Source organism: Cynocephalus volans, chromosome 14 (assembly GCF_027409185.1).
Source record: "Cynocephalus volans isolate mCynVol1 chromosome 14, mCynVol1.pri, whole genome shotgun sequence".
NCBI lineage: Eukaryota > Metazoa > Chordata > Mammalia > Dermoptera > Cynocephalidae > Cynocephalus > Cynocephalus volans.
In genome coordinates this window covers 25406829-25418873 of record NC_084473.1, presented here as the reverse complement: position 1 = coordinate 25418873, position 12045 = coordinate 25406829, and the positions used below count along the sequence as shown (strand labels likewise).

At 52.7% G+C, this 12045-nt stretch overlaps 2 protein-coding genes across 6 annotated transcripts in view; one reads left to right on the top strand and one right to left on the bottom strand.

The window, feature by feature from the left end:
• Window positions 1-4878, top strand: part of OTOF (otoferlin) — a 97965-nt gene extending 93087 nt beyond the window's left edge. For 3 of the 5 annotated variants that reach the window (XM_063077902.1, XM_063077899.1, XM_063077900.1), the window contains 5 exons: window positions 929-1027; window positions 1140-1381; window positions 1997-2175; window positions 2280-2380; window positions 4698-4878. In XM_063077902.1, the coding sequence (XP_062933972.1) occupies window positions 929-1027; window positions 1140-1381; window positions 1997-2175; window positions 2280-2380; window positions 4698-4878 (802 nt within the window). Of the gene's footprint in view, window positions 1-928; window positions 1028-1139; window positions 1382-1996; window positions 2176-2279; window positions 2381-2851; window positions 3033-4697 lie in introns of those variants that run through there. The other 2 variants (XM_063077901.1, XM_063077898.1) reach the window with 1 other exon arrangement.
• Window positions 4879-6299: 1421 nt separating this feature from the next.
• The window catches only part of DRC1 (dynein regulatory complex subunit 1), a 44181-nt gene continuing 38435 nt past the window's right edge, over window positions 6300-12045 (bottom strand). The window contains exons 12-17 of the mRNA XM_063077749.1: window positions 11726-11815; window positions 11083-11169; window positions 9011-9255; window positions 7764-7907; window positions 7345-7447; window positions 6300-6377 (exon numbers count right to left, since the gene is read on the bottom strand). Coding sequence (XP_062933819.1) covers window positions 6300-6377; window positions 7345-7447; window positions 7764-7907; window positions 9011-9255; window positions 11083-11169; window positions 11726-11815 — 747 coding nt within the window. The remainder of the gene's footprint in view (window positions 6378-7344; window positions 7448-7763; window positions 7908-9010; window positions 9256-11082; window positions 11170-11725; window positions 11816-12045) is intronic.

The following is a 12045-nucleotide window of genomic DNA, read 5'->3' as shown; positions in this document are numbered from 1 at the left end:
TGGCAGGATTGAGTCTCTGCCAGCTTGGACACCCTCAGTGCCTAGATCCAGAGCCAGCTTTATGAGCACACAGGACCCTGTGCTGAAGGGACCCCACTCTTATGTTCGTGTTCTGATGTTGCTATCTTGGGATTCCTAATGATTTCTTAATAAGGGGCCCAGCATTTCCATATTGCACTGGCAAATTATGCAACGAGCTCTGCCTGAAATACCCTCCAAGCCTGAGGCCAGGAGTCTGCTGTTCCAGGGCCTACCACTAGGGGCACTGCAACCCAAGTGTCACTCTGGACTTGAGTGTTTCTGTAACTCCACAGAGAACCACACTCTGACCAATTTTTAATGGATGACTCAGCCTCATTCCTAATGGTTGATATGTATCCACTTCATTTATAATTACAATTAAACCTTGGAAAAATTCTCTTTTGGGACAAGGACATAAAGGACATTGGATTCCATGGGCTTCCACTGCAGGCTTAAACATAGGCTTCTCTGAGAATTGGAATGAAGCCTCTGGCCTGTGAGGACAGACAGAACTGGCTCCTGACTCTCTGAGCCTCATTTCAGCTACCCCCCAGCCACACTGTCTCTGCCTCTTCTGGTCCTGGTCAACCTCCCTGTCCAGGAGTGTGCTCTGGGTCCCCGAGTTCCAGCCACACCAACTTCCCCTGGGCAGGGGCAGCATCTCCTCACAACGGCCATGAGCCTGGCTGACCCTCTCACTCACCCCGGGGTCCCACCAGACAGGCCTGCTTCTGGTCCCCGTCCCCTCACAGCCCCACCCTGGCCAGGCCCTATGCTAACCCCAAGTCCCTGGGGCTGCTCTCCAAGCTCTCATCGCCAGCCCCCCACCCCGTCCTAGCTCCAAGACCCTAGGATAACATCCCTCACCCCTCAGGCTGCTAATCAGCCTTCCCTCCCCGCTCCCCAGGTATGAGCTGCGGGTCATCGTGTGGAACACGGATGAGGTGGTCCTGGAGGACGACGACTTCTTCACTGGGGAGAAGTCCAGTGATATTTTTGTGCGGGGGTGGGTCCTGGGTGAGCCCACCTTCCTTGGAGGCAGGAGAGGAGGGAGAGAAAAGGGAGGCCTGAGGTGGGGAGAGACCACACTCAGGTCTGCAGCGTGTGGCACCCCACAGATGGCTGAAGGGCCAGCAGGAGGACAAACAGGACACGGATGTCCACTACCACTCCCTCACCGGCGAGGGCAACTTCAACTGGCGCTACCTGTTCCCCTTCGACTACCTGGCGGCTGAGGAAAAGATCGTCATCTCCAAGAAGGAGTCCATGTTCTCCTGGGATGAGACCGAGTACAAGATCCCCGCACGACTCACTCTGCAGATCTGGGATGCCGACCACTTCTCCGCCGACGACTTCCTGGGTGCAGAGCTGGGCGGGCAGGGGCCTAAGATCCAGAACTGAGAAAGAGTGGGGGTGATAGGGACAGGGTGAGCCCACCTGGCAGGGGGGGTCAATCACCCTGTCAGTCAGAGCCAGGAGTATCAGGTTCCTGCTGCCCAGGACACACCTAACCACACCCAGGGCAGATGTCCTGTGTCCTAACCAGGGCTGACAAGATGCTTTGGACGCATCTTTACTCTCCCAAGGTGGGGAGAGTAAATGCTGGGGATCATTGAGACTCCCTGAGGGAGTCAGGAAACTTCTCTGGGCATCAGGTTGCTCCTCTGTAAAGCAAGATTTCCCTCTAAATTAGTAGGACTTTGACAGAGTGAATGCACATGGGGCAGGGGAGGGGGACGGGAGTGGCAGACACCAAGAGAGAGCCCCCAGGCTGAAACAAGGGCCTGAGCAAAGCGTAGGAGGTGGGGTTGCTCAGAGAGCCAGTGAAGCCTTCCATTGAGACCAATGAGCTGGACAATGGGGCAGCGGGTTGAGATGTGGACTTGGGGCAGTCTGCAGTCAGCAAAAAGGGGCTAAGGAGGCCATAGCTTCAGCCCTGCTGCATTCCCCATAGCTGACTCTGCGGTTGCTGCAGGGGCCATCGAGCTGGACCTGAACCGGTTCCCACGGGGCGCAAAGACAGCCAAGCAGTGCACCATGGAGATGGCTACCGGGGAGGTGGACGTGCCCTTGGTTTCCATCTTCAAGCAGAAGCGTGTCAAAGGCTGGTGGCCCCTCCTGGCCCGCAATGAGAATGACGAGTTTGAGCTCACGGTGGGCACCATCTCCTGCTTGGGCAGTGGGCAGGGCTGGGCCAGGCTGGGGTACCGAGGGCTCAGCACCTGGCCCGAGCAATGGGACCTTTCTTTCCTCTGTAGGGCAAGGTGGAGGCTGAATTGCATTTACTGACAGCAGAGGAGGCAGAGAAGAATCCAGTGGGCCTGGCCCGCAATGAACCAGACCCCCTAGAGAAACCCAAGTGAGTGCCCTGCCTGCCCAGCCCCCCTGCCATGCTGGCTCTTGGTAGCACTGGATCGGGAAGGAGAGTCCAGAACTTTCCAGTCCTCTTGCCCCCACTCCCCAGACACCCTCTGTTCTTTTCTGGACCACAGCCCCATTGCAGGGGGGTCTCTGCTCCTTCCTCCTTTCCCCTGGATCCCCCCACCACCCTCTGTACCAGAGAATGGGCCATCAGTTCAGAGAAGAGTGCCTCTCCCAGGAAAGGCCCTACATAGCAGAGATAAATGCTCTTCCTAGATTTTGCCAATGTCAAGCAGCTCCAATGGTGGCATTTGGGGTTTAGCCAGCCTTGATGGCTGGGAAGGCACCCAGAACTCCATACACTCAGCCCAGGTCGGCTTCCCTCCTGGCCGAGGCCCCTTGCCACACCCCAACCCCTCATCCTCCCTGTCCTTTCTCTGTGCTCCCTCTGCTGTTCTCAACGCTCCAGCCGGCCTGACACGAGCTTCATCTGGTTCTTGAACCCTCTCAAGTCTGCGCGCTACTTCTTGTGGCACACGTATCGCTGGCTGCTCCTCAAACTGCTGCTGCTCCTGCTGCTGCTTCTCCTCCTCGCCCTGTTTCTCTACTCTGTGCCTGGCTACCTGGTCAAGAAGATCCTTGGGGCCTGAGCCCAGCAGCCTCCTGGGTCTGATACTTCTCCCTTCTTCCTCTGAACGAAAAACGGGGTACTATGGGGAACATACGCATACCCATGCGCACACAAGCACATATACAGGCACACATGCAAATGCACACACGGGCACAAACACGCAAGCACACACATGCACACAAGCACACTAATGCACACACAAACAGACACAGCAGTTTTCAACCTCTCAAAAAACGCTCAGAACTAGAAATAACTATTTTCCGTTTTTCCATATCAGGCCAGAGAGGTGAAGTAGTTCACCCAAGGTCACCCAGCAAATTCAGGTAGAGCTGGGACGCGAGCCTAGGTTTCAAGCCTAGCTTTCTGAATCACCAGTCCAGTGTTCTCTGCACTACGCCATCTCCTCTCCCAGCAACATTCCTCACAGACTCTAACCCAATTTCACTGGTAGGAAAAAACTGAGATATGGGTGGAGAAAGGGGCAAAGGTTTGGCAGGATTAGCCAGCAAGTCCTGCAGTAGGTCCTACCAGTGTGCGACCTCCCAACCCACAGCTGTTTCCTGCCCTGCGAGATACAGTTCCATTCAATTCAGACGTTCAGTAACCATCGCTCCTGAGCACCCTCTTCCCGTGCTCAGAGCTTCACGCACTGTCTCACTCACATCTCACCAGCCCAAGAGGTAGGTACTACCATGACCCCCATTTTACAAATGAAGAAACTGAGGCTGACAGGTGTCAAACTTGCCCATCACAGCTGGGATTTGAAACGAGGTGCCCCATGCCCACACCCCTGCACTGTGGCCCCACTTATACTGAGCTCAGCCCTGGGCTGCAGTCCGTGGCCTGCACGAGTTGGTGGGTTAGTAGTTTCAAAAATCATATTCAATACTTTAATTTCACAGCATGACGTTTTATGAAACCTATTGTTTTTGTAACACAAACAACAGATAGTAAAGCTCAACGAGTGCTTCTGGCTAGGCGGCTATGCAGAAGGCAGAGAGACCCACACCCTGACGGTGGGCAGGTCAGTGAGGCTGGCCTGAGCCTCATGGGGGCTGCTCAGACCCTTGGTAGGGCCTGGTGGGGACAGCAGTTTCTGTTCATCAGAAAGGAAGAGGTCAAGGGCCAGCCCATGGCTCACTTGGGAGAATGTGGTGCAGAAAGGAAGAGGTCAAGAAGCACTGACCTCACAGAGAACGTGGGGCAACTCTGAACCATATACAGATGCTCCTTGACTTACAGCTGGGTTGCATCCCAACAAACCTGTCGTAAAGTCAAAAAATCATTGAGTCAAACCATCATGAGTCAGGTTCAATGAGCTGCTGAATGCAGGAGCTCTCTTAATGGCTAGAACTGCCTGCGGTGCCACACAGCCTCTTCGAGAAGTGAGCTGCCCACTGCTGCATGTGTCTGGTAGAGGCTGGATGGCTGCCCCCTGCCAAAAACACCGTCCAGGCCTTGGGAGGAGATTGAGGTACTAGAGGTCCTGCAGAGAGGACAGGGTTTTGTAAGCAGCAAACCTCGTGTTTCAAAATGGGCTCTAGCCCTGGCTCCTGCACCCACCGCTTTGGGGCCTGGGGCCATGACAGGGCCTCTTGGGGTCTGGAAGGACAGAGGGATGAGGTGCCCTGGGAGGCAGCTCCTGCCCACTGTGTCTGACCGGCTCCTGCACTCCACTCCCCAGCCGGCCCGACACGGCCTTTGTGTGGTTCCTCAACCCTCTCAAGTCCATCAAGTACCTCATCTGCACACGGTACAAGTGGCTCATCATCAAGGTCGTGCTGGCGCTGCTGGGGCTGCTCATGCTGGCCCTCTTCCTCTACAGCCTGCCCGGCTACATGGTCAAGAAGCTCCTCGGGGCCTGAGGGCCCACCACCTGCTGCCACCTCCCCTCTGGCCTGCTGCGTTTGCCCTTCCTGTGGCTTGCACTCTTTTCCATCTCTCCTGGGAAGCCTGAGGAGCCTGAGGTCCACCCTTGGAGCCTCGGGCCCCAGGAGCCTGCCTCCTGCTCGCACCCCCAAACTGCCTGCCTAGTCCTGCCCCTCCGATCCCTGCCTGTGGGTGGGAAGTGTGGGAAGGGGTGGGGGAGACCTGGAGCAGATCCCCTCTTGCTCCCCTCTTCTTTAGGCCTTGGCTCCAGATGAAGCTGCCCCAAACCTTCCCCCAGGCCTTCCAAGTCTAGGATTAAAGCTTTAATGAAATTAACCAAGGATCACAGCCCAGGGCCCAGGGCTTTAAAAAGAATGAATGAGCAAAAGGCATCATCACCCCACCCCCGGAAAACAGAACCTTACAAGGAGAGCCGCCACCAGCAGGCTTTCCCACACAGTGGCCCAGAGCCCACCCACCCAACCTGGCCACTGCTCAGCTCGGCTGCTCCTTCCCAGGCGGCCGCCTCCGCGCAGGTGCACAAGCCCAGTCCTGTCCTGCCTATGGATTTCTCTCACGTCTCGGAGCTCCCTCTGCCCAGGCTAGTGCTGGCGAGCCCAGCGAGGAGCAGTGAGAGTGAACCCCCATATTCCTGCCCACCCTTCTGACACCCCCTGCCCTCCCCACCCCTGCAGACCCCACCCTTCCTTTCCTTTCAGCTGAAGCCAGGAATTTGCACTTCAAGTGCTGCCCCTGCCTGCATCTGGGTTTCTGTTGGCTGTTTTCCTTTTCTTGAGTGGTGAGTTTTCTCCTAATAAAAGAAATCAAACACTGGGCTGACAAGTCTGCACGGGTCAACAGAGGGCAGAGCCACTGGCATGGGGATGTAGAGCCAGCGGGCACCCTAGGTGGTTAACCTCAGTCCCAGCAGGCCCCTGTGGCTTTGGATGGCCTCTCGTGGCCAAGGTGAGCCTCAGGCACAGCGCTCCTGCCCAGGCTGCCCATAGGAGGGACCTCACACCACAGCCCGGAAGGCGCACCAGGGGGACCCAGGGGTGTCAAAAACACTGAAAGAGTCCGTCAGGCTTGAGCACAGTCTGAAGGCTTAAAACCCCGCAAGCGCCCTGCAGCCTCCACCCATGGAAACAAGCTGCCCCCACAAGCAAGAAGGGAGTTCCACGTTGCTGGCCTTGGCCCCGTCTCACACCACAGTCTGAGCCCAGGGACAAAGTCCCCTCATGACACAGACGTGGGGGCAGGAGCCTGTGTCTCACTAGACCTGACCTCATTAAAGAGATTCAGCCACAACTTTTAAAAGACTTTAATCACAACTTCAGGATACAGGTTCATCATTACTGCAGGATACTGCCTCATTTTGACAGGTGCCAGTTCTAGCACCAGCGTCAGCCTCGACACATCAGCTTTCTAGGGTCCGGCTCTGTTTTGTGGGGACCCGGAACACCTGAGTTGGAGGAACTTGCAGTTCAGAGTTTATCTGGAAACAAAAGAGTGAAGGTCGTTAGGTTTTCCCCTGGGGCCTCCTTCCTGACCTCTGCAGGGTCAGGTGTTCACACTGGCTCTCCCGCGGGCCTCCCCTCCCTGCGAGCATTTCTCTCCCTCCGAAGCTGGAGATGCCTCGGAAGCCCACAGTCTGCCTTCCTTCAGAAGTCGGGTCTGCGCTGTTTCCTTAGCTGCTCCATCCAGCTGGTCGCCTCTGGTAACATTCTTGATCTTCCCCTCTGACCCTTTCTCTTAATCCTCCCTCGCCCCTCTTCACCTGCCCACTCCATCCCCATCTAGCCCTGCCCTCACCTCTCCTCCCCCGTCCTCTTGTACCCAGTAGTATCTGTGCAAGCATGGACCACATGGCCCCCAAATGTCTGAGTCTTGTCACAGGCCAAGAGGCCATCATGATGCTGAGGCTCACCATACTCCCCTTCCAGGTGTGGCCTGGGACCCAACACCCTTCTGGGGCCACACACCCATGCAGCTGGTGTCCTGACCCTCCTGGCCCATGGCCCCAGCATCACCTGAAGGATCCCACACCAGCAGAGCAGAGCAAGCCACTGTTAAGAAAGGACTTTGTCCATTCTCCTCTTGCCAGGCCCTGGCAAAGGTTCCACAACTATTGCTGGAGAGACACGAATGGGGGCCAGGGAGTATGCACCCCATCACAACCTCCTCTCCCTATGCAAGACGACACTCCAGTCGTATCACCGGCCAGAGAAGCTGGGCTGGCAGTGGAAAGAGCCCAGTCACAATTAGCTGCCCTGGAGGAGACTTCGGGCAGTATGTGCTCCCTTGCCCAGTGACTGTCTCAACTTGCCATGTGATTGTTGATTTCTTACATCTCAAAGCTCCTTTGTCCCTGGTGAGGGAGAAGACTCCTCACTTCCTATGTCAGCTCTAGGTCCCCTGGACACCTTCCCTGTCTCCCTTCCTTGGGGGGTCCCACCACTCACCTTGGAGTCCAGATACTGCTGCAGCAGCATCTGGAGCTCTGTGTTCTGCTGCTCCAGAGACTCGTTTTCCATCAGCAGATTGGCCCTCTGGGTCAGGACATGGCTTTGGGCAGGAAAATGGGTTAGAGGCCCACTCAGTCACCCATTCTCTGTCAAGCAGGGGCCAGGCTCTCTGTGTTTCTGCTCTGGCTGGAGGTGTAGGAAAACCCCAGAAGCCTCACCTTTCACCCAGGCACCAGATAAGCCAGGGTGGCAGGAACAGAAAAGGGCCTCCAGAGCAACACAAGCCACCTCCCAACAGGAGTTGCCAAAGCAGCTTTTCTCTCCAAGACTTTGTGGGACAGGGAGGGGCAAAGGTGGCATTCCTCACCCACCTGCCTGGCTCCCTCCCTCTCCTAGGCCATGGCACATACACTTACTGGTACTTCTCCAAGGCTGTGTAGAGAGCATCCCAGAGGCTCTGCTTGGCAGAGGGGATAACCGTGGTCAGGGCCTTCCAGTACTCAGAGTCCTTTGAGTCATCTCGCACGCCCTTCAGCACTCTCAGTGGTGCCCGAAACTCCCTGGAGGTCAAGAGCACTGGCACCATCACCTCCACCTGGCACCACCCAGGCCCCCAAGCAGTGCCCGTCACAGCACCTGAGGTCAGTCATAGACTTGTTGCTTTTCCACCTGTCACCTTTCCACTCAGCTGCTCAAGTGTTATCAGATTATGGCAGATTTTCAGAAAGGGCACATGCTTATTGTCAGTGTCCCTGACTCTCGGTGCCATTGCCCCCTTCATGATAGCATCGTTGATAATTCATCCACCCCCTCTTTCTCCCAGCCAGTTTACCCCACTGGCTTTATAGCTCACTGCTATGCCCATTTCTTCCACTAGTGCATTCAAAATAGCTCTCAAGTCTTGTCACCTCCTCTCTGCCCCCTCTATGACGGTTTTAATCCAGGGCATCATCACCTCCCACCTGGACAAGCCTCCTGACTGCTCTCTCTGTATCCAGCATCACTCCCCTCCCTACTATCAAAGTGATCTCTCTAAAATGCAAGTCTAATCATGGCCCCCCACCGCTTAAAATCCTTTTCTGGCTCCAGTCCACCAAGGAGTAAAGACAAAGACCTTAGACACAATGGGCAAGGCTCTCCAAGATCTGGCCTAGCTCCTTACCTGCCAGTCCCACTCCCCAGACCCTTGACACTCCAGCCATACCTCCCTGTCATGGTTCTTGAACATTCCAGGCCTTTCCCTGTGCTGTTCCAGCCCTTTCCCCCACTTCACCCACCTAGGGACACCAAGTTCCAGTCCCATCTCCTCCCAAAACCCTCTCTGACAGGCCAAATGGAGATGACCACTTCCTCCTCTGACAAACCTGACACCTTGTATATGCTCTGACCATTGCTCTGGTCACAAGGTATCATCCCCACGGTGCCTACACATGGCAGACCTCAATAAATGTTTGTTGAATGATGAATGATGAACAAAGAAAGCACAAATCACTATTACACCCCATTTCTTTCATGTAACGACTCCTCTAGCCCTGCTTAGAATGTATTTATTCACTCCCCTACATCTTTGCTCAGCAGCTTCTTCAACTTGCTAGCATCTGCTTGGCTCCCCAGCCCATCAGCCCCCCAGGGCTCAGGCAAGCCCTCCGGCACCACCGCCCACCTGGGCTTCTTCAGACCCTTGACAAAGGCCTCCAGAATCTTGAGGACGTCATTGGGGTGGATGAGCCTGGGAGAAGGTGGGATCTCTTTTTCCTGCTCCACCTTCTCCTCCGGCTCCCCCTCCTCCTCCGGCTCCCCATCCATGAGGCTTTCCTCCTTTCCTCCCTCCAGCTCTGTCTGTGCTGCCAGCTCCAACGCCAACACCAAGCTTGTCTTCTCCACAGTTGCTGGATTCCCAGTGGTGATCTAGGGAAAGGTGTGAGGGCAACTGTGGGATGGGGATATACAAGCAGGAGTGTGTGAAGAAAGACAGGAAGAGAAAAACACAGAGATGCATTTACAGAAAGTTACAGAAAACTTGCAGAGGGAGACATTGACACCAGGACAGAAATAGTGAGCAGCAGGAATGGGAACAAGGGGGATGGGTTGGGGAGAGGCACAGAGGGGGCTTCAAAACAGTGATAATGTTCTATTTCTAAAGTCGCCTGCACAGGTGTTCATTTTATTAATATGCATAAAGCTTGCATGTTAAAAATATCCTTTTGAATCATAATACAAATTAAATTTTAATTTTTAAATTAAAAAAGTCTTCCTCCTATTCCTGTCTAACAGTTCATTCAATTGACCTCTCACAGGCAAACTAATGTTACCAAGTTTCTTATGTAACCTTCCAAAGAAATATTATGTCTATATAAGCAAATACATATATAAACACATATATTTTCCTTCCCATTTTTACATAAATACTATACTATACACATAGTTCTGCATTTTGCTTTTTTCACACACCAGTAAACCTTAGATTTTTTCACATAAAGAACTTCTTTGTTCTTTGTTGGGTTTTTTTTCCCACTTGCATAGTATCCCATTGTGTAGATGTACCATGTATTATTAAATAAATTCCTTAATGATGGACATTTAAGTTGCTTCCCATCTTCTGCCATTTCAAACAATGCTACAATAAATACACTACAATAAACACATCATTTCGAATGTATTGAGATATATCTACAAAATATAATCTTAGAAGAGGAGTTGCAGAGTATAGTATACACCACTCCGTAATTGATATTGCCAAACTGTTCTCAGCGGAGGTTCCAACAATTTACACTCCTACAAGCCACGTGAGAATGTGCCTATTTCCCACACTTCAGTATCATTATTTGTTATCAGATGTTCAGATTTTTGCCAACCTGACAGGTGAAAAATGGAATCTGGGCATTGTTACTTTGCATTTTTCTTATTAAAAGAAAGCCTGTTGATCTTTTCATATGTCTAAAAGTTATCTGTATTGCCTCTTCTAAGAGGTGTTTGTTCACATCTGTTATCTGTTCCATTGAGTTCTTGGTCTTTTTCTCATTGGTTTATAGGAGCTCTTTATATGTTAAGGAAACTAGTCACTAGCTCTTGTATGAGTTGAAAATACTCTTCCTTAGCTTGACATTTTTCTCTTAACTTTTCTTATAATGATTTTTGCCCTACAGAATTTGTTTTAATGTAGTCAAATATCTCTTCTTTTCTTTTTTTTTTTTTTTTTTTCATCTATGGCTTCTTAGTTTTGTCCACTCAGCCAACTCTTTTTGGAGGCATATTGGGATACTCACACTGGGGCTAGCAATACTCAAAACCCTTTTTAAATTTAAATTTTTAAATTAAAATATTATAACATTTTTAATATGACTTCTTCAGAATAATTGATATTTGACTCTCCTACTGAAATCAGTTACAATCGATATTTGTATTACAAATGGGCCCTGCTTTACAGGAAAGTGTTAAGGATCAAAATGTGTACAAGTTGGTAGGCTAGGTCTCACAATGGCTGAGGCCTGGCTTTGAGGGAGTCCCCAGGAGAAGTTCCCTTGGGCCTCAGTCTGAGAACAGCATCTCACCCCCAGCCATTCTTCCCTTTGCAAATAGAAAAAAATAATAATAATAAGGGAAATACTAAGTCAGTTTTTCCTGACATAAAGCCCTCCATTATTTCTCCACAAGTATTATTCAAAGGCAACAATACCCTCTGGGGGCTTCCAAGAGAACTGACAACGCTCTCTTTTTATCTGCACCTCACCTTACCTGGCTGGAGGATGAAAGATGAGCTCGGTATTTAAGGAAGAAGTTCACCAGCTTATACAAGTCATCCTCACTTTCAATTCCGAGGGCCTGGGGAAAAATAGGATGGCTGTTCAAACCCCCCATCAGAGAGGCCATAGGCTTGAGGTCTTAACAGATCTCAGCTCCTAAGAGCAGGAGGCTTGGCTTGCTCCACTCAGCCTCCCAGGTGCCTGTCATGGCCAGCGAAGAGGGCATTTGTCCAGCACTGAGAAACTACAGTGAAACTGGGGACACACAAATCAGCACAGGGAGAAACAATGCTCACAGTGTCGGCACCAGCTCCTGACAGACCTGGTGGGCGTGAGAATGCTAAAGAGGGGTGAACACAGATCTGAGCTTGGGGGTGTGGGGAAGAACCTACAGTCCGAGAGCTGGGCCTTGAGAGAGAGAAGCCAGCAGAGGAAGGGGCAGGGTGCGAGACACTTGAACGACTCCGAGGCCAATTTGCTAGGTGGAGAGTAAGTTAAGGGAAGGATGTGACAGTGAGCCCAGGGAAGCCCCGGAGAGCCGCGTCCACTCCCAGGGCTGAGGCAGTGTCGAGGAAACATCTTAGGATGAGGCAGGCTTCGCCTCCGCCCCGTCCTCTCAGCCCCGTGGGACTCACTGAGAAGATGGCATCCAGCCTCAGCAGGTAGCACTCGCTCTTCTCCAGGGGAAGGAGCAGGCTCAGCAGCTTGTTCTCTATGAGGAAACCCTGAGGGACAGGAAAAAAGCATCTCCAGCTAGACATAGGCTTCAGGAACGAGTCCCAGGGTCTGCAGCCTTCTGTGTAACTCTCCAGGGACAACTCCACAGAGCAGAACCTCCAGGGACGAGACTTTGGGCAGGGGATCCCTGAAGGAAGGCCTTCTTGGGATGCCTAAGAGCCATTCCCAGGGAGCAAGGCGAAGGACAAAGTCCCGCACCTCAGAAGGGTGCTAATTC